Source organism: Tympanuchus pallidicinctus, unplaced genomic scaffold (genome assembly GCF_026119805.1).
Source record: "Tympanuchus pallidicinctus isolate F22 unplaced genomic scaffold, pur_lepc_1.0 scaffold8, whole genome shotgun sequence".
Classification (NCBI taxonomy): Eukaryota; Metazoa; Chordata; class Aves; order Galliformes; family Phasianidae; genus Tympanuchus; species Tympanuchus pallidicinctus.
The window spans coordinates 29,697,068-29,723,263 of record NW_026294802.1 but is presented as its reverse complement, the minus strand read 5'-3'; the positions used below and the strand labels follow the sequence as shown (position 1 = coordinate 29,723,263).

General features: G+C 38.6%; 2 protein-coding genes across 12 annotated transcripts in view; both read right to left on the bottom strand.

Annotated features, from left to right (window-relative positions):
- The window catches only part of LLPH (LLP homolog, long-term synaptic facilitation factor), a 414,220-nt gene that overhangs the window by 78,710 nt on the left and 309,314 nt on the right, over nucleotides 1-26,196 (bottom strand). The gene's annotated exons all lie outside the window — the stretch shown is intronic.
- Nucleotides 1-26,196, bottom strand: part of GRIP1 (glutamate receptor interacting protein 1) — a 309,325-nt gene that overhangs the window by 17,896 nt on the left and 265,233 nt on the right. For 5 of the 11 annotated variants that reach the window (XM_052669096.1, XM_052669093.1, XM_052669095.1 and 2 more), the window contains exons 10-18: nucleotides 21,815-21,970; nucleotides 16,486-16,672; nucleotides 15,570-15,715; nucleotides 13,852-13,932; nucleotides 9,214-9,283; nucleotides 8,830-8,975; nucleotides 3,125-3,269; nucleotides 1,965-2,104; nucleotides 1,591-1,779 (exon numbers count right to left, since the gene is read on the bottom strand). In XM_052669096.1, coding sequence (XP_052525056.1) covers nucleotides 1,591-1,779; nucleotides 1,965-2,104; nucleotides 3,125-3,269; nucleotides 8,830-8,975; nucleotides 9,214-9,283; nucleotides 13,852-13,932; nucleotides 15,570-15,715; nucleotides 16,486-16,672; nucleotides 21,815-21,970 — 1,260 coding nt within the window. Of the gene's footprint in view, nucleotides 1-1,590; nucleotides 1,780-1,964; nucleotides 2,105-3,124; nucleotides 3,270-8,829; nucleotides 8,976-9,213; nucleotides 9,284-13,851; nucleotides 13,933-15,569; nucleotides 15,716-16,485; nucleotides 16,673-21,814; nucleotides 21,971-22,655; nucleotides 22,812-26,196 lie in introns of all 11 variants that reach the window. The other 6 variants (XM_052669099.1, XM_052669104.1, XM_052669094.1 and 3 more) reach the window with 3 other exon arrangements.

The following is a 26,196-nucleotide window of genomic DNA, read 5'->3' as shown; positions in this document are numbered from 1 at the left end:
ACTCCTAAATTCTATGAAGGGTTTTGGATGTGAAAATGTGACTGTTGTGTGGGGAATCCTCCAGATTACTAAGGCACACATATCAGACAATGGTACAAAACAGGGTGTCAATTCAAGGAGAAAAAGGATGTCTCACCAGCACTGAATTAGCAACTAATAGGATAAAGCATTATCTGGAGCTCCAGAAACATTCCCCAAACTCCTCATTTTGCTTTGCCTGTACTTACACCAAAAAAGGTTTGGAAAGAAGCCAAACAACTTGACAGGTCAAGACAGAGTGAACTTTAATAGAAATGTGGGTCACAGTAGTACCACAGCAAGAGAGTTGCACACAGTAAAGTGCAACTCTGATTACACTCAGGCTGCTTAAGAGAAGTACCGTGGACCCAGCCAAGCATGGGGTGATTTACTTAAGGGAGACATAAAAAACATTTTGAGACAGTGGTTTAATTTTTGGTATGGAGTCTGAATGACCAGGATTTAAGAGAGCACTCTGGACCTCAGTTCTTTCCACAGTTGAATAATTTGCCTCAGATGTAATCAATTCAAATACAAAATGAGAGCCATCATTTTCTCACTTTCTCAGAAATATATTCCCTAGAACTTTAAACAAAACAAACAAGCAACAACAACAACAAAAACAAACAGAAGAAACTCTAACATGATGTGTTTTGATAAGCTAGCCAGAGCAGTTAAAAACAAGAAAGGCAGCAAATTCATTCCAATTCTAACTCCAGTGAAATACAAATTACACAGGAGGAGATCAGCTCATTACATTGGGTATAAAATAAAATGTTATGTAAGTTAAAAGTAAAACGTAGAAAACAGGAGTTGTAATTATGAGTATTGAGACCATCCTGTGGAAAGGAAAGTTTATGACAAAATACGTGCAGTAAGGCTAAGAAATATTTAAAAGTTAAAGAACAAAAAAAAATAGACATTAGCAGTAACATCAGCTACTTCTTGACCTTGTTTCAAACAAACCATTCTTATTTAAAAAAAAAATACTGAAAATCTTATTGAAACAAGTCAAACAGAAGTATAAAACTTAGTATAAAATCATGTCTTTCAACTGAAAAATAGTTTTTGAGGGCTGAAAGTTAATTGTCCATACTGCAGTAATGAGGGAGAAGCAAATTTTACAAATCATGAGCAATGTTTAAATTTCTCCCTTCAGCATTTTATAATAAATCTGTTGTCTGTTAAAAATTACTGCCTGTGGGCATCAAATTCATGAACACCTTTAGAGTGATCTGTGCTTTGCACTGATCTATATTTGAAGGATAAACTCATTTAGTTGTATCTGAGCTATGGACTGGGCTATTCAGATGTCAGAAAAGCTAACAAAAGCCTGTTAATGTATTGATAAATGCTTCATAACACAGCACATCGTCATAAAAGAACGTATTTGAGGCCAGCCACGCATAAGAATTCATGTTGCCTGCCAAGGTGTGTGGTTATAACACACCACCGCATTACAAAGTAAAAGGTTTAAACTTAGTACAAGCAAGGTTGTCTTTAGGGCAAAGGAAGGTCAACCAGGAAGACAATAATTTCCACTTTAAACACTGATAGCACTCTTGATAGTACCTTGATTTCCAAAGCTGGTATCAATACCAGAGCCATCCCATGACTCTACCGCGCTGTCAACACTGGGGACTGTAGCAGAATAGATGTCTGAGAGTTTGCCAGATTTCTGTGTAGCAGAAGTTTCATCTTCAGCATCACTCAGTTCAGTTATATGACCCACAGGGACAGAAAACTTCTTGGGACTGGTAGCTGAACAGGATTATTAAAAAACAAAAAACAAAAAACAAAAGGGTGGGGGATGGTCATTAATGCAGTTCTAAGAACATGCTTTTTCTGCTACTGACCTGACATCTTCTCCGGAGACAGCCTAAACGCTTCGTAATCTGTAAAAACAACTCATTAAAGATCACTGATGCTACTTTGGCCATACTTACCATCTGTCTGCTTCTTGATTTTCAAGGTGACAGTTTCTCCTGCCATCTGTAATAAATGAATGGCTTCACTCAAAGGCTTTCCTTTTAGGCTGCTACTATTTATTGCTAGGATTCTGTCGCCTATGTGGATTGCCCCAGTTCTACAGCAAGAGAGAAATTAAACATTAGAAGAGCAGCAAAAAAAAACCAACCAACCAAACAAACAAAAAAAAAACAAAAAAAAGAGACCATTTCTTTGCATATTTGGAGGCATTAAACTCTCATCTTTCTTTTGTTTTGCATTCATAGTAATTCTATTGTTAGAAACGCTTGAAGCAAGTCACCTTTGTTGTGGTGACAACAGCAGAGCCGAAGGATGGAGATTCAGATTTCAGTGTTACTGCAGTAGTTAATAAGCTGTGGATGATATTCATTGCAGTTCATCTGAGTAAGAATAATCTCAGACAGTTGGATAGATTTTGAAATTAATGTAATGTTTCTAGAGTCACAGAACAGATAATGGCAGCGAGAGCAAGCAGCCTGCTATTTACCAATGTGGCTTTCCAGATGGATTGCATCACAGGTAGAAAACAAATTCTCTTTGTGTAAATGCACTCCTGTTCTGGCTGAGCAAAACAATCATGTTTTGTGTTCTGTAAAACAGTTCTGTTGTGTTTTTTTCTCTGAAACAACCATGAAACATACAAGTTGCAATGGCTCTACCTGTCTTAATGGTGACAGGTGACAGAGGACCTTAGCATTTCAATTACTCTCTATCCATTACTTACCATGAGGAGAGTTTCTGCTCCTCAGATAGCTATGGTATAAGTGAGTGCGTACACAGACACACAGATAAACTTAGATACATTTAGTGCTTTCCTCACCTGTCCTAATACAAAAGGCTACCACCTTTAAAAGAATGTTCCTGTGACTGAGTAGCTTTTCCAGTGATATCTGAAATACAGATCACAATTTGCTCTGATTTGCATAGTACATGCAAGAACATCCTGTTAAGATATTCCTCATGTTCCCGAACTCAGTAAACATCACAAAATGACAGCGAAAATGTTATAAACTCAGATCCAAAGAACTGCTAAAACATGAAAATTAGCATGGTAGGGTCAACAAAATTAATCTTTATCTTGACAAAAAGAATTAAAGTAATTTGCCTTCCAATATACCTTTCAGCTAATCCTCCTTTTGTAAGGCTGGAAATGATTATGGGATCAAAAGGCTCTTCTGTACCAGAGATTGTAATTCCAAGAGGTCCACCATAGCGCTTGAGCTCAACAGTATAAATAATTGCTCCCGAGCTCTCCTGCTCATCTGCAATAAATGCCAAACAGATGCAGTTGGTTTCTTATGAAAGAGGGAATGAAAAAAACAACACATTCAATCTAGTGACTGGTAATCAAAAACATTTTCAGGATTATATTTCAGTACACTTCTTCATCATACTCTACTGGATTATTTAGAAAGAAAACAACCATCTTGTTTTTTCTTCTTTATTTCTTCTTTATTTCTTCTTTATTTATAAGAACATGCTTATATTGACGTCGCTAAAACAACTCTCCTTACTGTAACAGGACTTTTAAAATCTTAGTATCTTCTTCCTATTAAAATGTGACGTCAGGCTATTTTATTAGAGAAGAAATACTTTACTAATGGCTTAGTAAATGCCAGAACTTTTCTGTTCCTTGAACTGAATGGGAGGGATTTGTAACAAAGGAGACTTCAAAACTTTTTAAAACTAACTTCCTTAAAAAAGTTGTGGGAAAGGCCAAAAGTCATCATAAGATGAACATCTGTCTTACTAAGACAAGCTGTAATACATCCCCTCTTTTTAATGGAGAAATTTTAAGCTTTCATAATTGAATAAAAAATAGCTTCTGAATTATTAACTGAATTGAATAAGAATTCCATTCAATTTTATTTATTTCCCTATTTGCATGACTTTTGTATTATTTTGAAATTTTAGTCTCACCAAATAATCATCATAGATGTAAAGAATTTATCTCTGGCTAAGCTAAGTGTATTTTCTGTGAGTGGTACCTAGTTGGTGCTGCATCAACAAGAAAGGTTGCTTTATCATACAGAGCATGTCCTTCACATATTATCTAAGATGTACCACAGTAGGAGAGAAATCCACTGGAGTATCTTTTAATTGTGAAGGTATATTTTAAAACTTTAAATGTCAAATTTCTCCTATTTCTCCTCAGGTCAAATGCTCCCTTGCCCATCTTATGATATTGGTATTCAGCCACGGTGTGTGGCCTGGCAAGCAACATTTTCTAGATCTGTGGGTAATGACATTTTGAATGATTCAGTAAGTATGGAAAATGTCTAAGATGCACAGTGAGTAAATGTGACTAGAACTAACTTCAGACAAGTCAGAAAATTCAAATGCTCACATTTTTGTTGCAGTCAATGAAAAATTTTAAGAGGAGAAAAAGAAAACTGCGTCACTCCACAGATTCAAAGTATTGCTTCCTTCTAACACTGCATGTGATACTTCAGCAGAGCTGGAGAAACCCTAATATCTTTGATGTTAGTTTGCTTCTTCCCAGTTTGCAGAAAATTTAGGTCTAGTTTCCTTCCATCCCAAATCCCCCCTATTTCCCACTTGCTATTGTGAACAGAATCATTCCACAGAGCAATCACAGATTGGTTGGGGTTGGAAAAGACCTCTGGAGATCATCTAATCCAACCTCCCTGCCAAAGCAGATTTTTCTATAGTAGATTGCTCTGGCTTGCCTGTTGGAGTGTTCCTGGGGCAATGACAAATCCTCTGAGACCTGACGCTGATAATGTTTACACAGGTGTGGCATTGACATGTTACAGGACTTCAACAGAAGGATGAAGAGTAATCCCCCAAGCTAATTGAAAATGCAATAGCCAGCATCTACTAGGGACTGAAACAATGCTAACATTTCTCTTTTACCAGTGGCAAGTGGATGAGAAGGTATTTATCATGCAGCAGTCCTGCCACATGAGAGTTGGAAGTTTATAGATCTTAGTGACTGACTAGAAAGTAGACCAGTCCATTTTGCCTTTCTTCTGGAGAGCTCTAGTTAAGAAAATTAATGGTAGAATGCAACAAATGTCAAATTGCTACACTACTCTCTTTGGTGTTCTTTCCAGGCAGTACAAATGAAAGCTATTAAAAAAAAAAGAGGCCTAAAAGTGGCCTGAATTCAGAATAAAGGCCAGTTCTCCCATGAAAGCAAACAATTCTGATACGCTAAAAAGGCTGGTAGCCATTAGGTTATTCAGGAGATAACATTATCCTCAGATTTAGAAACTAGCAGGAAAAAAAAAAGGAAAAATTGCTCTGAAAACATGCTTCTACCTGGGGAGGAAATGCAATCAAATTAAGATGTTGGGGAGTCTTATGCTTTTGAGAATTTCCTTCTTTCTTTTCCTGTAGTGATGCAATTGTGGATAATTCTTTGAATATTTCTCTGGGGGACACAGCTCTGAGCTATCTAAAATCATCTACAGAAAGGTGAAGTATAGAGAGAGCAAAGAAAACCAGGAGTAGACAGAAGGAAGAGCTAGAAGCTACAAATACGTTAAATGAATACCAGAAGAAGGTAATACTAGAAAGACAGAGGGGGAACAAGAACCTAGGGAGGAAGAACTACTCCTCCCTGCTTTCCTCTCCTCAAAAAAGCACATGTGGGAGGTTAGCAAGAAATCTGTCTTTGTTTTGCACTGGTCATATTGAGATGAAACTATCTGCTTTCAAAAGCAGCTGAAGGAAAAGAGCATTCTGTGACAGAGGCTGCCAGACTTGTATGTCCCACAAACTACTACCCACTGCTGCTGTTTCACATAGGCACCAGTGACACTGCTGTTAGTAACCTGAAGAATATCAAGAGGGACTACAAGGAGTGGGAGCAGCAGTGAATATTAAAAAAAGATTGTATTTCTGTGGCTTGCATTCTAATGATGTGTGTCAGCCTACACCTACCAGTAAGCATTTAAAGTGGCTGAAAGGGTTTGCATCAGTCCCAATGCCAGTGCTAAGTGCCTGTTTTTGCAAAAGCGAGAGAACAGATATTTTTTTAGATTATGAGAAAGTAAAATGTAATGGGCAGCATTCTAACATAAACCTGTTTTCTTTACTTTATTACAAAGTACTGAATGATAACATCAATCAGAATGGAAAAGATAGCAAAAAGTGCAAGAATGACAGCAGCACACACTTGGTTGCTCTGTGACCATTGTGTCCTTGTGGTTTGCAGTGTCCTTTTTGGTGCCTGTTGATGATTCAGTCCTCTGAGAGATGAATAGCACTGGTGAGCTGTAGGGGCCTATCAGTTCAAGGCAGCTGGAACAGATTTGGGAGTGAAGAACACGGGAGCACAGGTAATCTTCTCATCAGTGCTCCTGGTTAGGGGAATGGGAAGGGAAAGGGCTGATAGAATTAAAAAAAATCAATGGTTAAATGGTTAAGGGGACGGTGTCATGAACAGGGATTTGGCTACTTAGATCATGGAGCCAGTTTTGAGAAATCTGGTCTTCTGGGGTAGGATGAGGTTTATCTCTCAGTGAAGGAGAAAATCATCTTTGGCAACAAGCTTTCCAATTTAATCAGGAGGGCTTTAAGATAGACTTGCTAGGGGGAGGGTAATCAAACCATCCCACTTTGAGCCTGGTGATGGTAATGGTTGCCCTGGACCTGGAGTTGGATCACAGGTCAGTACCTAAGGTGCAGGATAAGGGAACTCCAACTGATAAATCAGCCTTAATGGTAGCCCAATTCAAATGCCAGTATATTAATGCATGGAGCATGGGGAACAAGCAAGAAGAATTATGGGCAGGACTGTGCTGCCATTGGCATCACTGAGACATGATGGAATAGCTCTCGTAACTGGAACGTAGGAATTGATGGTATAAACTCTTTAGGAGAGACAGGCAGGGTAGAAGGATAGAGGGTGTTGCCCTCTACATCAACGACCAGCTTATATCAGTTCATATCAGTTCATAGAGCTCCACCTGGGGATAGATGATAAGCTGACTGAGAGCTTATGGGTTAGGGTTAAAGGGAAGGCAGGGGAAAAAGACATTGTAGTGGGAGACTGCTACAGGCTGCCCGATCAGGAAGACTGAGTGGATGAGGCCCTCTATGAACAGAAAGGACCTGCTTCATATTCACAAAACATGGTTCTCATGAGAGACTTCAACCACCCTGATATCTGTTGGAAGGACAATACAGCAGGGTACCAGAAATCAAAGATGTTCCTGGAATATATTGATGATAACTCCCTCTTTCAAGTGATACAGAAACCCAAAAGAAAAGGTGCTGTGATGGACTCTGTCCTCACCAATGATGAGGGGCTAGTGAGTAATGTGAAGCTAAAGGGCAGCTTTGGCTGTGGTGACCATGAAATTCTGGAGTTTGAAGATTCTTAGGGCATCTAAAAGCGTGCGCAACAAGCTTGCTACACTGAACTTTAGGGGAATGGACTTTGAACTCTTCAGGAAACTGCCTGGCAGGGGGATGTGGGATAAAGCCCTGGAGGGAAGAGGAGCCTAAGAAAGCTTGTCAGTATTCAAGGACCATCTCCTGAAAGCCCAGAAGCAGTGCATCCCAAGAAAAAGGAAGGCAAGCAAGAATTCCAGGACATCTCCATGGATCAACAAGGAGCTCCTGGACTTACTTAAGTACAAAAAGAAAGTCTGTAGGGAATGGAAGCAGGAACTACAGGCTGGTCAGTCTCACCTATGTCTCATCTGTGGCAAGATGATGGAAAAGATCTTCCTGAAAGCCCTACTAAGGCTCATGGAAAATAAAGACAGGGTGATTGGAGGTAACCAACATTGCCCCAGTATTGCCCCAACCAAGGGCAAGTCATGTCTGATGTACTTGGTGGCCTTTTAAGATGGAGTTACAGCATCATAGATAAAGGAAGAAAAACTGATGTCATCTACCTGAACTTCTGCAAGCGTTTGACACTGTTCTGCATGACATCCTGTTTGCCAAGTTGGAGAAAAATTGATTTGATGGATGGACCACTCCATGGATAAGGAATTGGCTGGATGGTTGCACTCAGAAAGTTGTGATCAATGGCTCAATGTCCAAGTGGAGACTGGTGATGAGTGACCTTCCTTGGGGATCAGTGCTGGGACCAGTGTTATTGTAGGTGATATGGGCAGTGGGATCAACAACACCCTCAGTAAATTTGCAATGACACCAAGCTGAGTGGTGCAGTTGACATTCTAGAGGGAAGGGATGCAATCCAGAGAGATGGGCCCATGCCAACCTCATGGAGTTCAACAAGGCCAAGTGCAAGGACCTGCGTCAGGGCGATCCCAAGCACAGATACAGTCTGGGCAGAGAGTGGCTTGAGAGCAGCCCTGAGAAGGATTTGGGAGTGTCAGTTGATGAAAGATTCAATATGAGCTACGATGTGCTCCCGCAGCCCAGAAGGCCAACTGTATCCTGGGCTGCATTAAGAGAAGCATGACCAGCAGGTCAGTCTTAAAAGTAGAGAAAATTTCAATATACTGATAAGGGAAAGATCAACTTTCTATGTTTATACCTGAAGGGTATCTTTGGTTTGCAGAAAACCAAAGATTTCTTTTTGCAGCGCAGCTTCTGCAGGCAATATACCACTTAGATAATACAAAATTGTGTGTGTGTGTATGTATGTGTATATATAAATATATATGTATATATATATATATATAAAACTACTACATAATATATAATACTAATATAATGATAACATAATAAATAATAAATATATATTATATATATATTTCACTTTGGCATTAGCAAAAATCTGCAGTGTTTGGCAAAACCATTTCACTAAAATCTAAACGCAAAAGAGTAAACCTGCAAATATGTAAGAATCTGAAATAGGTTCATTGTTAATACCAGAATTGTCTTCATCTTTACGGATCTTTAACTTCACAAGGTCCTCACAGTGCTGAAGGATCTGAACAGCATCTTCCATTGAGCAATTGTCGAGTCGGATGTTATCAATTGCAAGCAACTTATCACCCAGTTCTAATGTCCCGGTCCTGTGAACAAGTAAATAAGATTACATGAAATGCTAGTAATATTAAAGTATTTTAGAAAGTATAAACACTAATAAGGAAACAGTATAGATTTTTTTTTTTTAACAATTATTTCTTAACACGCTGGACGTTTCACATGTAACTGCTGTGCACTAAATAAAAGCAGAAGGTTCCTACAGGTTTCCTCTGTTTGAGTCTAGCTGGCTATGCAGTGGAAACAGATTTTTACTGGATATCTTACCTGTGAGCAACACTTCCTTTCTTGATATCAGAAATAACTAGAGGGTCCCCTGGTTTTCTACTGGATGGAGCTGTAATAAAGAATAGATACAAGCATCTGTTGTTATTTTTATAAATGCACACAGGCTAAAATTATATCTTGAAATCAATATTTCCTACACATTATTTATCTGCATTGTATTTCTCCCCTTCCTCTATTCTATAGATAGATTAATACAAATGGCAGCAGCATGTCACCAAGACTGCAAAGTCTACTTTTTAAAAACTAGAAAATTCCAGAACTAAGGTGACTAGTGCAAAGAGAATTTAATTGGGTATGTCTGAATTCTGGATTAGGCTAGGACTCAACCATGTGAAGATACCATGGCACAGCTACATGATACCTCATAAAGTAGCTCCAATGTACAAGGGAAGATTGGTGTCAGCAGATTCCAAACAGAGCTGTTCTGGCAAAATTTCTAGAGTGGGCTATACCACATTCTTTACGTCTGCTCTTATCTCATTCAGTGTTTACAGCAGAGGCATGAAGATAGTGCTGCCTGGATGAGAAAGGAGCTATCTGCTTTTCAGTGAATCAGATACTGTGGATAACTGCCACACTTAGGCTGGGCTGACACAGTCACCACATCTACACAGATACAGCTGACACCATGTGGATGCTTGCTTCACGACGGCTCATTGCTTCTTCTGAAATAGATGTGTCCCTTTTGTTGAGTAACATTTCTCCTCTGTGCTGCTGCTGAGCATTAAGCATTGCACACTTCTGCCCACTTTGGACAGTGCAATGAACCACTGCAACTCCAGTAATATTCAAGTTAATACCTCACCTCTTCTTAGAAGTGTCTGATGTTATTCTCTATTTGCTGACTGTCCATCATCATTAAAATGATGCTCTGCTCTACAATGCCAGTCACTGCCATTCTTTAACTACTTGTGCAAAAGCATTTGCCAGGTTTCCCTTGGCAAGTTCTGCTGGCCGTTCACAGTGCAGCTTAGCAATTTCATTTGACTTTTGGATCTCTGGGTTAGCTACCCCAGAGGAAGAAAAGAACAATGACTGACTGCATCCAGAGGACTGATTCTTGGCTCACAGCTTCAGTGAGTGCATTGCTTTGGACAGCTGATGGGATGCAAGCAGTGGGATCAGAAATTGAGAATTGGTGAAAGATATGCCCTTAGAGAACGCTGTGTCAACTGTCAGGATGCACACCGCCTAGAGCTGCTGAGGTGAGAAAAGAGTCCACAGCCCGACTCATGATTCTTCTCTTTGGTAGAAAACAACAGATCCACTTCTACAGCAATCATGAGGTGTATTAATAAAGACATTTCCAAAATAGTGCTCTAACAGATCTTCTTAACGCTGGCTGCCCTGGCTGAGAAAGCCTCTGAACATCCACAAGAATTGTTTAAATACTGGTGATGTGCCATATTTCATATGTAGCATCTTAAAAGTGCAGAAGACAGAAGTCTGAAAAATTTGAAGATCTTTTAGAAACTTCTCTAAAACAGAGGCTTTCAGGAAAGTGCATATGTTCCAATTTGAGAACAGCAGTTAACTTTTTGCAAGATATCTGACTTTCATAGCTTCTTTCTCACACTTGCATGCCAGAGGTCAAATATGTCTTATATGTCAGTTCTATGATTTACTTGAATACCTTGGGAAAGCCTCCCAGTGGTGTCTCCCAGTTGGTATCTTGTTAAAATTCTGAAATATCTCTTTTGTAAACTTTTTTTTTAATACAATGTTTTACCTTCTGTGTTGTTTCATAAATCTCTGAGGTCACGTGCAAGTACAATGCTTGTTCTTTGAGATTTGTGTGTTGAGACACTTTTTATTGAACTGATTTAAAAAATTATCAGTACTAAAGAAAACAGTCCTTTATTGTTCCAAAAAGAGAGAAAAAAATCAAAAAAGGGCAGAGAGAACACTCAAAATGTGAATCCACAGAGTACATAGGGAGACAAAGGATGAGATGTTGTACACAAACTTATTAAAGTTTCAAACTGAAGCAGCCTGAACCAGCTGCATTTTGTCAGTTACCCCGTAGTATTGTCTGGTGGATGAAAGTCATTTTGCAGGAAGCAAACACAGCTTGGTGTGAAACGAATTCCCCTACGCTGACAAGCCCTTAATAAGCAGCTATATCACACTTTGTAGGTTTGTTCTGGTAGTCCAATGTTCATGACAATCTTAGTACAAACTATTTAAGTTCTGTTGCACAGATAAAGTCTTCAGTTGCCTCCTTAACTTTTGTACTGCACATCACTGCTGCCTAAGACTGCTTCCCAAACACTAGCAAATAGACTGTCCCCTGCAAGAAGATTGAGTAGTATTTTCCTCATTTTATAGATAAGGAAAAGAAGCACAACAAATTTTAAGTCAAAGTACGACCATTTTTCAGTGAGCAATTTGAGATATCCATGCCCTAATTTCTTACAATAGTTTGTATTATGTAACAGTTTCTATGTCCAAAGCCCAACTGCTGGCATTTTCAGCAACAGTTGTAACTGCCCAGCATTTTTTCAACAGTGACTTCAGGTTCTCCAGTGTTTCTCCAGAAAATCAAGTAGTCACGTGTGGAAAAAGTCTTTTTTCTCCCTCTGTCTTCTTCGTTTTCCCTGTGAAATGACTGGCATCACAGTACAGTTCTATCACAAGGAAAAGGAAAAAAATAATTTCTCAAGGGTAGCATAAAACTTTCTTGACCGCGAGATCACCTCCTTTTGCTTTTTGCTGTCTCCTCCTCATTCATTATGCAGCCTTCATCCCCTCTGCTATGCAAGTTTCATTTCGCCCCAGAGAGTGGAGAAGGAAGAATGAGAAAGCAATATTTGACCACTGAATTAAGAAAGGTATCCTCACAAATTAACACAAGATGTTTGAAGTGACACTATATGACCTTAAGCCTCTAGTTTTGTTTCATTTCAGAGTTACTTTTGATTTTAGAAAGCGTTTAAAAACAATCACTATCAAACATCAAACACTATCAAACCTGTACTTGTAAAGACCAAAAGCAGGCATAAAAAAATTGAGATCCAAGTGCAGAATTACATGTGGAAGAGGACAGGATGGAAGAAGATAAATGTGCTGTTACTAGAAAACACTGCAAATTAGGAACCCTGTGGTCTAGTCCTGGGAAGGGCTCCAGTCCCTTGCATAGTTAGTCTGCTCACAGTCCACATCAGATCCATTTTACTCTTTCTTTCCTTGCCCATGTCAGAGAATGAGAAGCCTCATGCATGAATATGCATCTATCTTCCTGACATTACTTTCTTTCCCCTGCTTAACAGCTCCTTGTCACATCTGCTTCTTTTCACTCACCTTACTGCTCACCCACATCCAGCCCTCTTGTTAAAGTCCCAGCATCCCCATCCCATTATCACACCTCAATCTCTTCCCTCGTCTCTTGTCTCCCTGTTATGGCTCTTCTCAGTTTCTTTCCTTGTCCACCGAAGATCTCACCTTTTCTCCTCTGATCCAGTTCTTAGTCTACTTACTGTTGAACTCCTGTGGAGATCTTACAAAGTTTGTGTGATGAACTACAAGAGGACTGAAGAGTGCATAAAATTGTAAATTCATCACTGCAGCTAGAATTTTGATCTTCAGCAAGTTCTCTCTTTATAAATGATTCTGTGATCCCACTTCTCAGTCACAGGCCTCTATTCTACTTGTATTGTAAAGACACACTCAACTTGCCTATTTGTAATTCCTACTTAGATGTAAGTTCATTGAAACATCATCAGTTTTGTAGATCAGTTTTGTAGTGCCATTATGTTAAAAATTAAAACCTCTTCCTTATTTCACTGTTAACTCAAATAAAAGAATATTGTGACTTAAACACAGACTCTGAGTGGCTATTCACCCAGCCAAAATCCCCATAATAGGCGCAACCTATCTTCAAGTTTAGCAGTTCTATTAAACTCCAAACAAAAAACATCTTGTCTTGGGACAAAAAATATTTTTTATACAAAGCCACTTACCCACAAGCCTGGTTAAGTGGAATGGCGTGGAGTAGAATGGCTTGGCTTGGCATGGCATAGCACAGAATAGAATAGTTCAGCTGGAAGGGACTTTAAAAGATCACCAAGTCCAATTGCCTGATCAAAAGTTATTTAGGCCATTATCCAAATGGCTCTCAAACACTGACAGGCAAGGGGCAGCAACCACTTCACTGGGAAACCTGTTCCAGTGTGTGACCACTGTCACTGTAAACAAATTTTCCCTACTATTCAGTCTGAATGTCCCCTGGTTCAGTTCTGTGCCGTTCTCTTGTGCACATACCTAATTTATCTAATTCTACTGACATTTAAAAATTTATTTTACTTTAATGAGAGTTACATATATATTACACATGAAGGAATAGGTCAAGCCTTAGGTCTAGCAAACGTATGGCCTCTATAAATGATGGAGAGGATACAAATCTGTTACAAGATAATATTTCATCTGAGACATGGAACTGCTAACCATCTCATTCTAGGAAAAGAAAAAAGAAGTTTTTTACCAAAGCTATAAGCTATAAGCTTATAAAGCTATATTTAGCTATAAGCATGAGCTTATAGCTATCCACAAATCTATAAGGATCTACTGTCTGCATATTATTCCATCACTGTGGTCTTAAAGGCAAGCACTGTCACTTACAGCTGATGGTGATGCCAAGTTCCACGTTATGCTTCTTTGGTAGTTTTACATGAAATGTTCCACTGCTTGGTATAACTGATTCTGTTTAAAAAAAAAAAAGATACAAAAAACAACTTCAAATGTTAAATAATTTATAAGACACAGCAATTCTCATTTCATGGAATGACACATGTAAGTTAATGAAATCACATCAGCATTACGAGTCAGCAGGAAATATGGGTGCTGAAGTGAAGAAAGTAGGACATACAAAGTATGATTTATACCTCTATTGGTAATTTCACAGTAACTCAATTTATTTTCCTAAGGTTTAACTGAATTTATGGAGATTGCACAGACCAGCAGTCAGCTGAGACTGCATGATTTTAGCTGGTATGCAATTTTTGTGAGTGCGCATGAAAATTTTAGGACTGGCAGACAGATTTTAATTAGAAGGAAAGGAGATCAAGTCTTAAGAATTTCAATTCTTTGTTGCTGTAGGTCTAATATATTTTTAACTGTTTGCTAAGGCAACTGCCATGGATTTTACATCCACTGGGAAGAAAGAGATGAAAACATCGCTAATGAAGAATCATCTGAAGATGACAGAGCCAAAAAAAAGCCCCATACAGCACTGCATTTGAACTCTGACTTTCTGCGTTACTGCTTCTAAAAGTCTGGGCCCTTGCTTGAAAAGGAGGTAATTAAAATTACAGCTATGTAGGTATGTAAACATATAGGTTGCAAGAGAGTTTAATCATCAGTCTGTTATGGAGCAAATGGGAAGAACACAAGTCTGGGAACTGAAACACAAACCTTACAGTCCCTGTGACTTCAGGTATACTTAGATGTCATTTTTTTTGTTATTTTGTTTTCTTACTTTTTAGTATTCCAATTCCTATATATACAGAAGCACATGTTGTATTTGGCCTTTTTTTTTAATAGTATACTAAATATACATATACTGAAAGATCACAAGAATTGCAGTAAGGACATTTAGCCTGCTTTTGGCATCATGACTTACAGTATCATTAACAATAACTATACTATGGAAAATACAGCACATCCAACAAGACTTCTAAGGAGCTACTGTCAGACGAGCACATAAGTCTTAAAGTTTTTACTATTTACACAATGGGATAATGCACATGGATTAAGTGTGCTTGCTTGATTTACACAATTTGTGGTTACACAGGCATATTGTGTGCTTAAACACATTACAGAAAAAGGAAAGACAGAAGTAATAATAAAGGTTCACCAGTAGTATTAACAATGACTTTTCTAGCTTTTGCTAATGCAATTTCTACAGTTTTAATTAGATTGTTGATTTAAGATAGTGTTAAGTGAAACTCTCCAGGACTTTCTGCTTACCCATCCTATTACTAATACTAGTTACTAATACTAGTAACACATTGTCTAGCAACACATTTCATTAGCTGGTCTGTCTTGGCAAAGCAGAATATTTCTACCTCAGGGCAGAAATATATCTGGAAATAACTCAGAGAAGAGACTGTCATCAGATCTTTCTAAGGACTTGTCATTTCTATTTGTGTTCTGAAGTATGTTGCAGGGCTATGTGGAATGAGAAAGCTGCACAAAAAGACATGTTTCAAATAGGTCACTTGAAAACTCAGTGGTGTGTTTGAGAAGAAAGTCCCCATCTTTGATACCTAACACTTGCAATATACTTGGGATTTACTCCCATGATTTTCTTGCAAAACAGAATAACAGTACATTCATACCTGCAACATCAAATTCTATTTCCAAAGTGACCTTGTTGGTGATGGAGGAGTCTCTGAGCAGTTGATTGGCCTCATCAAAAGTGCTGTCTTCTGTAGGGATACCGTTTATTGCCACTATTCTGTCTCCAATTTGCAGGACCCCACATCTTGGTACACAATGACACAAAACAATCATCAGATGTGCGTGTTACCAGAACCAGAAATAGCAGACACACTCAGCCTAATCTTAAAGAAGAGGTGGCAGAGCAGCACCACAGAGTGCCCAGGCACTGGGAGATACCAGCTGCCACTGCCCTTCTGCATCACGACACTATCAGTACCACCAACATGGGCTGTGCTTCTCAGGTGTCAGGGCCAGGAGGACGAGCACAGCTTGGTGCCTCCACTCTACCCATGGACATCAGCTCAGGCTCTGCCTCTAGGCTGCAGGTGTTGCAACTCTGCCATGGAGGCTCAGAGCTGCCTATGCAACTCCAACTGTTCTGCATGATCTCGTGGAATGATAAACAACATACATAAAAATACAACTGAAATGTTGCAAGGAAATAATTACTCAGACAGAATTTTCTCAGATCTTGTTAGGCACCAAAACTTAACAGAATGGGATATGGCTTCTCTTTGTTGCACGCTGAATTTTTTTATTTGTCTTTTAATATCTTTTTAGCTTTTGAATGAATACAGCTTCCAGTTTTCTGCTGGAGGGACTCCTCTGGATGATAAAAGCACTGGTGCTTGCCATTCTTATTATGGCTGATCAAGCATGTGAAATATCACTATCAGAACAGACAGATTGTTACTTGTCGTTCTTCCATTGAGCAAAGCCTTGCAGTTTCTCACAAATTGAAAGCAACAAGCCCAAACCACCCCAAGGAATGCTCACCAAAATGCACTTAGCAGTCATCTAAAAGAACCTCACCTTTCTGCTGGACTGTCAGACTCGATATAGGAAATGAGAGGAGGAGAAGACAAGGTCTCAGTAGCAAACACGCTACCCTGGAGCTGTATCCCAAACCCTACTACAGGGTCAGCTGTCAGCACTACTTCTGTGGTTTCTGTGTGGACGACCTGCCCAGCCAAACCAACAGTGCTAGAGGCTAAAGACACTACAAAAGAGAGCAGACCAGGAGGAAAGACATTCAAACACGGCAGAAATTTCATTGCTCTTTGAAAAAAATTGATGTGTACAATAAATCTAGTCAACAAAATATCCCTTTTAAATTCAATTTAGGCTATGGTTTATACATGACATACAAACAGTTAGGAGTTAAAAAAGAATAGAAAACATCTGGTTATATGTTATAATACAGAAAGATAGTTTATGCACTGAGCAAAATACATTTGTTTGACATTCCCACCCAAAAACCTTATAACACCCCTGAACTCTGGTTGCATTAAGTTTGAGGCATGGATGAGCGGAGTTTCCACAATCGCTAAGGGATTTGAAGGCACAACCCCAGCTGTTATTTAGGTTGATTCCCATGAGCTCTTTTGAACGTCTCACAGCAATGCAATGTTTTTAGCAACAAGGCACACACTACAGTCTTGCTTACAAGAAAGGATTCCTTTCTCTTGTACGCTTTCTTGTACACATCAACTAACACATGTTCACTACATGTCAGCAATATGCCAGGCTAACTGGGTAATCTAAGCTGAACCAGCCTCTCTGTTTTAGCAGCACGTAACTCTAAAAAGATTGTGGGGGAAAAAAAAAACAACTTCCATGGGATCTCTCAAAAGGAACTGGGGAACCCTCCACTGAAAAACATGGGCATCTACTTCTGTATTTTCAAGATGCCTGTACTCCTTATTAGTCCCTTTCTCTATTCTCATTCTGAATAGGAAGTATTACAGAATAAATCCAAATAAAATTAACATCGAGATTCAATGCAATTATGTATGAAATAAAATTGTTTTTGTTTGTTTGTTTTGCCTCTTCCTAAAAAAGGTCTTGTTTGAATCACTGTTTCAATTCCTCCCGTGACAGAATACTGTCTTTTCAATTTGCCGTACACAAAAAGTTACATTTTCTCCCATTCCTGCTCAGACAGGAACGTTACAGTACTGTAATAACAATCATTAATGCTGAAGAAGATATTTAACCTTCTCATGTTATGAATCTATGCTATCACCTCTCTAACGTTCCTCAAGACCCACCGCTGCCTGTATTAGTTACCAAGAATTACATGAAAGCTTACGTTTCTGCTTTTTTGTTTGGTTCTTTGTTTGTTTGTTTTTAAATGTTTTTTTTTGTTTGTTTGTTTTGCTTGTTTTGTTTTAGGTATGGAAGAAAAATTGTCCTCCTTTTTACATTATAGATAACACTAGCAGAATTATACAAAGATTACAGAGGTTCTGTGAATATTTATTTGGGACTGCAAGTAATGGACTTGCTCTGAAATAGTACCAAGTCTGACTAATGTGGAACAGTCAGCAATGATGACTCCAGAAGTTTCACTTGACAAAATCTCATGAGTTTCAATCTTCTCCCAGCAAAGCTGCTTTCATTAATACAATTGACTCTGAAACCAACCGTCTTTTCCTTACTAAATTACTGTGAATTCTCACATTTCTTATATTATTTTTCCTTGGTAAGAATACTGCATTATTCTTTTTAGTCAATAGTTTTTCCTTTATCTATGCTAATTAAGATATGCAAAAGAAAATAATAATCTATTCTTAGACATGGCTATTAGGTTTAGCATTTTCTGCATTTGAAAACTAAGTTTATCAAGTCCTCAACTCTTCAATGGCTAAGATATGACTAGAATAGATCAACTGAGAGTTAATAATAATAGGTTCCCTAACCCACCTTCCAGAAATATTGAAATTTAGGGCATTTAAACCAGAAAGTTCCACTCTCCATGTCTTTAAGATTATACACAAATTCCTTATTAGCCAAATCTTTGTTTCCTTTCACTTGTGTGTCTATTTCTCCTCTGCAGTAGGCACACAGATAAAGCTAACTTTCTTGCTCTTTTTCTAGTGCTCTACCAGGAACTTAAAGATCTCATAACTTCTATTGAAACCTTCAGGACAGTTGTTCCAAATTAAATTGTGAAACTAAGTTAATTCCTGTGGGATTTAAAGCTCACCCTGACCAATATTTTGGTGATGAGGACACTTGCAAGTGACCTTTAGGAACTCCTCCCTCTCCCAAAGAAAAAGTAATAAAAACAGCAGAGATGAAAATACTCTTTCCAAATCACATAACAAAAGCTATCTTCCAACTCTCCATAGAATGTCACAGATATCCAAAACCACAACTTAAAACTTACTGGAATTTGTAATTCAACAGTGACTGCAGCAAGAAACACTGGCCTGTTTTTTTAATGCACGTGAAGCTTCAGTCACCAGGGAGCTGCCTTTGCCAGGAAACCCAGTGCTTTAAGAATGGTGCATGAATGGGTAAGGGGCTACAGTGCAGCTATCTGCTAGTGATACAGGGTACATTTTAGCATGCTTCTATTTGTATCTGATTCTTAGTGACAATTATATGGGCTGGTTTACTGTATCCATAGAATATGTAAATCATATTCTTGAATGTGAAGATTATGTACTTGTTACTATTATTCCTGCAGCTGTAAGAGAAGCAAACATGTTATCAAAGGTAAGTAAGTATACAGTACCCTACTCTGAACCTTGGAAAACAGAAATTGTTACTTGTTCCTCCTCCTAGCAGCTGGCTTAGAAGTGCTGAGAAGTATACATGCCTAGTAACTATCAAGTAAGTTGGTATAAATTTATGTCTGACTTTCAAGTATTATTACAAATACCTCAGGATTTAAATTTTAACCAAATAATAGTCTAAGCATTTTCACAATGAGTACCATTTAAAATCAAAAAAGAAGAGGAAGAATAAAGATGGGAAACAAGTGGCACAAATAAAGCACATGACAGCAGGGCATGCCTTCAATTTATACAGCCACATAGTTGGAAAGATCTGCATAATTAATGCAATGACTGCAACTCCTGGCTATAAAAGTGCTGTAAGCCTTCTGTACCGTCATGCTTCATCATTATAAATTTTGGGATGATCACATTAATTTATGCAGCTTTTCCTAAATAATTGGCAATGTAAACTTTACAGCACTCTTCATCAATACATCCTTTTCTTCCCAAATGCCATACAAAAGATTTATTCTTACCTTAGAAAAATCCTCTACTTTTTAACAACAACAACAAAAGGATCACTAAAATTAAGAGAACGTGCTGTTCCTTTTCTATGAAAAGGACAGCAGTCAGTGCTACCTGGCTTTCATGAGTCTCCCGCAAAGGGAGAGGAGTAACGTTTGCCAAGCCTTGTTGATAGGTGGTGGAAAGGCACAGGACCAGTCTTTCTCTGTCATGGTCACTTGTAGCACTTTTACTCCACTGAGCATCTCTTAAGCTGGTTGTTATTGCAGTCACAAGTACAGGCAGAAGTCTAGTAACAGCAGTAAGGAATTCCACGTAGGCTGAAAAGCAAGCTCAGACAGGGCAAGCAAGCCTGGGTGGCCAGCCAGTTCCTCTAAAGTTATCTCTGATTCAGGGTTGTTAAGGGAATCACTGCTTACAGTAAAGCACAGTCAGACTCTGCCCAGCCAGTGACAGGGCTAGTTCCACGTATTTCTCAATGCTGCATATTCAGATCTCATGGTCAGGCAGATGCAGAATAAAACACTCTACAATAAAGCCTATTCTAAAATGTGCTAGCTAGAGATTTGTTTAATCGTTGCATACTGTCATCTCCAGAGACTTCTAACCTTAAGAACATCTGAGGTGGGCTGCAGTGCTCATATGGCTGTCTCATTTTAATCTAATGTTATTGGCCTTCCTTTGAGCCTTTGCAGGGCAACAAATTGCAGGGTACTGAATGAAAAATATCTGAAAAATCCAACAACATAAGAACAGCTGTCTCCAAGATGCATAATATTAAAATTACAGAAGGATTAACAGTCCCTTGTTGTAGGCAACTGTTACAATAGAGCACAGGCTAAGAACTGTATTTTTCATCCAGCATCATTTTATCATTCATATAAGTTAGGGTAAGTGAAAAACTACTGCTATTTCTCATATGAGGACATGTAAGAGCTGGATTTCTACTGATTTCTACTGACTACTCATAGAATGGATGGACATGCTATCTCCCCATGACATCAAAGGATGCATCAGAAGCCATTATGTCAAAATGAGTTGTGATAAATGGCTGATCAGAATAAAATAAAAAATGTAAGTAAATGTAAAGTTATGCAAAAATATTTGCTTTACAAAAGAAATAAGAACAAGCAAACAACAAAAAAATGCAAGAATGCAAAACCTCAGTTCCTCTCTCAAACTCTTCCTCTCATTTCCATAGTGCCTGGGCTTGGTTGGAGACTGCTGTTCTGCTCTGATTTTGCTATGACCACGGGAAATCTTTAGTACAGGGCAGCAGCAGTGTAATGTGCAGTAGTTCAGTTTTTCCACAGTGGATCTGTGAACATTATTAGATGCATCAGATGATTACACAGTATTTTGCACTTCCTTGTTCTGAAGAAACTGAGCTGATGTTGATGCTGAAGGTCACAGGTTGACACATAAGCAAAAGGAGAGATGACTTGTACATGGAGCCTGGGAAACTGCGCATTTATACAGCTGTGCTCTTGGCCCAGTGCATGCTTCCAATATACCAAGTGGAACAGACTGACATATATTCATTCTGGCTTGGGAAATCATTGACTCACGGGAAATTCATGCTTTGAATTTCAGAGAGTGGCCAGAGACAATTATTTAGTTTTCACTGTTATTTGTCACTCTTTCTCACAAAAATGATTGTACCTGATGTGGTGCAGACGATAACATCAGAACTACCAATAAGGTACAGTGGCAAGCTCTTCTCATTTTGTAATACGATAGCTGAACTTACCAGCAATCTCTTTTTGACTGTTCAGCTATGAATTTTATTCCCCAATGAAAATGGGAAGTTTTGAAAAAGGAATTTGAAAATCACTTCAGTAACAACATGACAAAGCATTGCAGGATTGACTGAGGGAAATATTGCTTTATGTATTCCAGATGAAATAGTTCAGCCATATGGCCTCTACTTATCACATTTTAGCTTTGGAAAGATATTTTTATGCTGTCTTTTCCCCACATCTAAAAGAAACACCAATTGTTCTCTTTTCTGCCTAACATAAATTAATTAAAGTACTTTGTACCTTTCTTCTGTATCTTCCCCCTCCTCCACCCATTATTGCACATTTTGAGCAGTTGCTGTTACCACCTACAGGAGCTTTTGAAGTCCTTCTTTTTCATCCTCCGCCTCATCATTGTCCCACGTGGGCTGGTGGAGTAGAGGCTGCGAGGTAAGGTCCCCATGTTCAGGGAACTCAGGCTGTATGCACTCATGGAGGTAGGAGAGAAGGATGAAGACACCAAAGCTGCTGTAAGAAATCAAACACTTGGCAAACAGCACTCAGCCTTCACAGAAGAGTGCGGCACATGCCTGTAACTCATCAATGAATCAAACAATGTGTATGATGCACAGGAATGGTTTGTGCACTTCTGATAACAAAAACATTAAACTGCATAGGTGACCCTGGGTAGAAGTACAGGTAGCATACAATGAAAATACCTGCTGAAAGCTAACAAAGATACTGTAGATACAGAAATTACATTCATAATACACATCTTTCTTCAGGAGAAGTATGTTAAATCAAAATTTTCAACACATATCCATGAATTGATGCAGACTACTAGATCTAGATATACTGATGTTAGAAATGTCTTTCTGTAGTAGGTAATTTCTGACAAAAGATTTGTAAGCTATGTTTTGCATGCAAATATTGCATTTTATATATACTACACAAACCTAATAGTCTACTCATAGAGCAAAAGAATGAGTTCATCGAGAATTGTCAAGCCTTCTCATGCCTACAATGGCTGTCTTGTTACAGAAAAGGCATAAAATGTCAGAAATAACCTTAGCATGGCTATGAAAAAGTGTAGCATCCATAAGACTGAGAAGATTTTACTGCCTGAAATGAGAAAACTATGAGTAAAAGAAGTGAGAAAGGAGGAAGAAGAAGAGGAGAGACTACGTCAGCAGGAAAAGAAGTGGAACATTACGAAGGCTTTTTTGAGGAGACGTTTTCTGGAATTTCAATGCTGGCATCCTGCAATGGTCAGGGTGGTAGGTGTTATAATGGTGGTAGGTGAGAAGACTGCTGTGGCTGTTGGCACACGAATCCCAGGTATGTTGCCTGTTGCTTCTTTGAACCTTCACTGCCCACATGAAGGGATGATGGGAAATCAGAAAACAAAAGGACCAGAGAAGAGGGAAAGGTAACTGAATTACATAAACAAACAAAAAAAGTCCCCAAATGAAAATGAATTGAAAATAAAATAAATGAAATAAATAATAACCTGGTCTTGTCTTCTTACAGGAGATGCTATCTTGGGGAACAAAAATAACGTTTCCTCTAAGAATAAATACTTCTGATTGTTTTTGCTTGTTTTCTTGTATTCATTTTTAAAAAGAGTAGTGTGGAATCAGTTTCTAATTTCCTTCTGGCTTTAGGAGCTAAGGTTGCAAATTTCTTTAGAAAATACTAAAGTATCGTCTATGATCACTAACTGGAGATTAGTAAGTCTCCATATTCAGATACCATACTCACACTATGTGACAGTCATTTCAATTTACTGCACTGGCATTTTAATTTTGACAGCATATATTGTTGGCAGTAGACTCTATGAACTCTATGCCACAAAGAAGTTCCTTGGCCCAGCAGCACAAAAACGCTATCCTGGAGCCTCATCAAAAAAGAAAACAAAAATCTAGAGCTCTTATTTATTATTTGGATGTGTAATTTTTTCTTTTAACTTAGTCTTTGAAACATTAAAATACGTTTTTCTGGATAAACAGGTTTTGATTGGACAGGGTTTGATTGCTGATTCTAAGTATGGAGAGTCCATACGCCAAAGATGAAGGCCAGTATTTACCAAGAGGACAGGAAGTATTTCAGCTGATGTGTCAAATATTAAAAGAAAATGACTGAAACTCTCCTTCATTAAATACAATCTGGTCATTATTCAACTCAATGTAGTTGTGTTCTTGCTGAACCACAGTGGAGCACTATGAACTGCTCACTGAATTTTTGTCTTAAAAAAAAAGAAAAAAAAGAAAAAAAAGAGATGTGTACCCATATGGAGAAATCTAAGCTATCGCCTATAAGGCTGCAGGCACACAGCAACCCCATGACAGACTTTAGCAGTACACTGCAGTCTGTCAGTTAAGGCTGGAGCCACTTTGTGTTCATGTCTTGCTCCATGACACAGTCAGGGGAAAATGGAAGCTGCAGCAGCAAGCACCACACAGTGCCAGAAGGAAAGCTACAGTTTTGTTTCACTTCATACTGCAGGAGCAACGATTTGTTAACGATCAGAATATGTTAACCATTTGCTGGCTGAAAAGCCAGGCCTGACACAACACTGCAGAGTATAAGGGAAAGGAGAGCACAGGGGCCCACTCCATCTTTGTGGCTTCATGGCTGGGGCTCCATGGGCCCTGGCATAACATGGCCTAGACCCAGGTTGGGGTGCCCTGCATCCATCCCTGCGGGTACACCCTGCTCCCACCCTCCTGGAGCTGCTCTGATACATGCTTGAACCAAAGGAATGAGTATCTTAATATTTATTTTCCTCAACAGGTAACAAATGAGGTGAGGGTGTCCCTACAGGAAGGGATGTACGAGACACCTGTGGCATACACCAGCCAGCCTGCCTCTCTGAGTGCCTCACCCTCAAGGACTTCAGGAAATCTCACATGTCAAACAAATCCCAGAAACAGAGGCAGTAGCCTGACGAGGCACTGTGTATCTTACAGGCTTATCTTATCTTCTCAAATGAAAATATCTCTCTGATTATGTATACAGGCATCGAGATTGCTGGATTTAACTATGGTATAAAAATTAAAATCTGATAAGAACAACGTGGCCAGGTGGATTTTCATTATTTTCAAGTTGCTATGAGCCTTGTTTAATTAAAAAGACTGCTTCCAGTAGGAAGTCATCTGGTAGTCTTTGATTTTTTTCATGTTTTATTTTCATACTGAGAATAGAGATAAAAATGTCCTACAAAGCAGTCAGGTACACAAATTCAGTTTGCTCAGCTTGTAGAAGGATAATCCCAGCTCAACAAATGTTCTGTAAAAGGAAATCCTATCTTGTGTAACAGTAGTAATTTACTAGTAATTTGAGCCATTCTAAACCAGGGTTGTATGCAGCCAACATAAAACTAATGGGGCGGCAAGAGAAATGAATATTAGCAGTACAGTGGAAAGGGAAAAAAAAAAACACACAAAAAATCTGATATTTTATAGTGCTCTCCATTTTATTTAAGGGCTAAAATTTCAATTTATTTTATATACTGACTTCCCTGCCCATTTTAAATTCCTAACATGTTCCCAGAAGTCCAATAACTGAGCTCAACAGATACAGCCTTAATGACTCAGCTTATCCCAGACACATAAAGGGAGCTTTTCAAATTCTGCAGCATCTAGGCCATATCACACCTGATGAAAGGTTGTTTCCAAAAGTATTCTTGCTTCCATAAACCATATTACCTTCTGAAATTGTTGTGATATTGGAGCAGCACCACCTGGTGAGGGGCTGGAAAGGGCTGTAAAAATTCTAGTTATGTCAGCTTACTTAAGAAAGCATTTTTATTACTGTAGGGAGATTTTTCCCCAAAAGATACACTTATGTCATCTTTGCAGACCCCCTTGATTTGATATTTTTAACAGTTTACACGTCTGGCAAGAGCACTGCTCTATCAAGCATCCTCATTAGTTGAAGACAACTAGCAGGTAAACAGCAACACTTTAAATTTTTGCTAAGAGGCAAAAGGCTTCAGGAAATACAGTCAGCTAAACAAATATTTGGCCCTAGAACTCATCTTCCCTAAAGAAACCCTATTGAAATGTTTTTCTAATTAGCCCAAGTTTGAACGTGTGCTGTCTTTGCTATAAAAAAGGGAGGATCTGTTTGTAGCATACTATCAAAAGTGAAAAGGAACTATATCACAAAATCTGTTCTCTGTATTCTGCAGTTTCACTCCCTGCTTCCTCACAGGAGCCTAACTGAAAAGGGGAAAGAGGTGCAGCTAACTAATGGAATAACATGGTATTGCAAGGGTTACTTTTTGTTCACCTTAGGACAAGCTAGAATCTCCTCAACAGTAGCTCAATATCCAGCACTGACAAACCGACTAGAGCATTGTTTTTCCAGGGACAGCCTGGATAGTAGATAGATGTCCAACAGTGTTTATCAACACTAAAATTTCTAGGCCTCAGGAATCTTGTGTTGGTCTAGAGGAGGCAGAGGCACAATATTAAAGGCTCAGAAATTGCTACCACTTACTCATGCTTTAACACAGGTACCTATTCTCTGTGTTTTTGATAACCTTTGTTACTTCTTTGACATCAATTATTCTGATATTTTACTGTGAACTTATGAATACTGTGAATTATCCACTTTTTCAAGATTAGTTAGAAGACAAGACAGGTAGCTCCCATTTTCAAATTTCAAACGCTAAGACATTCTATACATATCTGATTTGAAAATGGAAAGTTATTCTCTTTAAGTATGTTGTTATGAAATAGGCAACATGG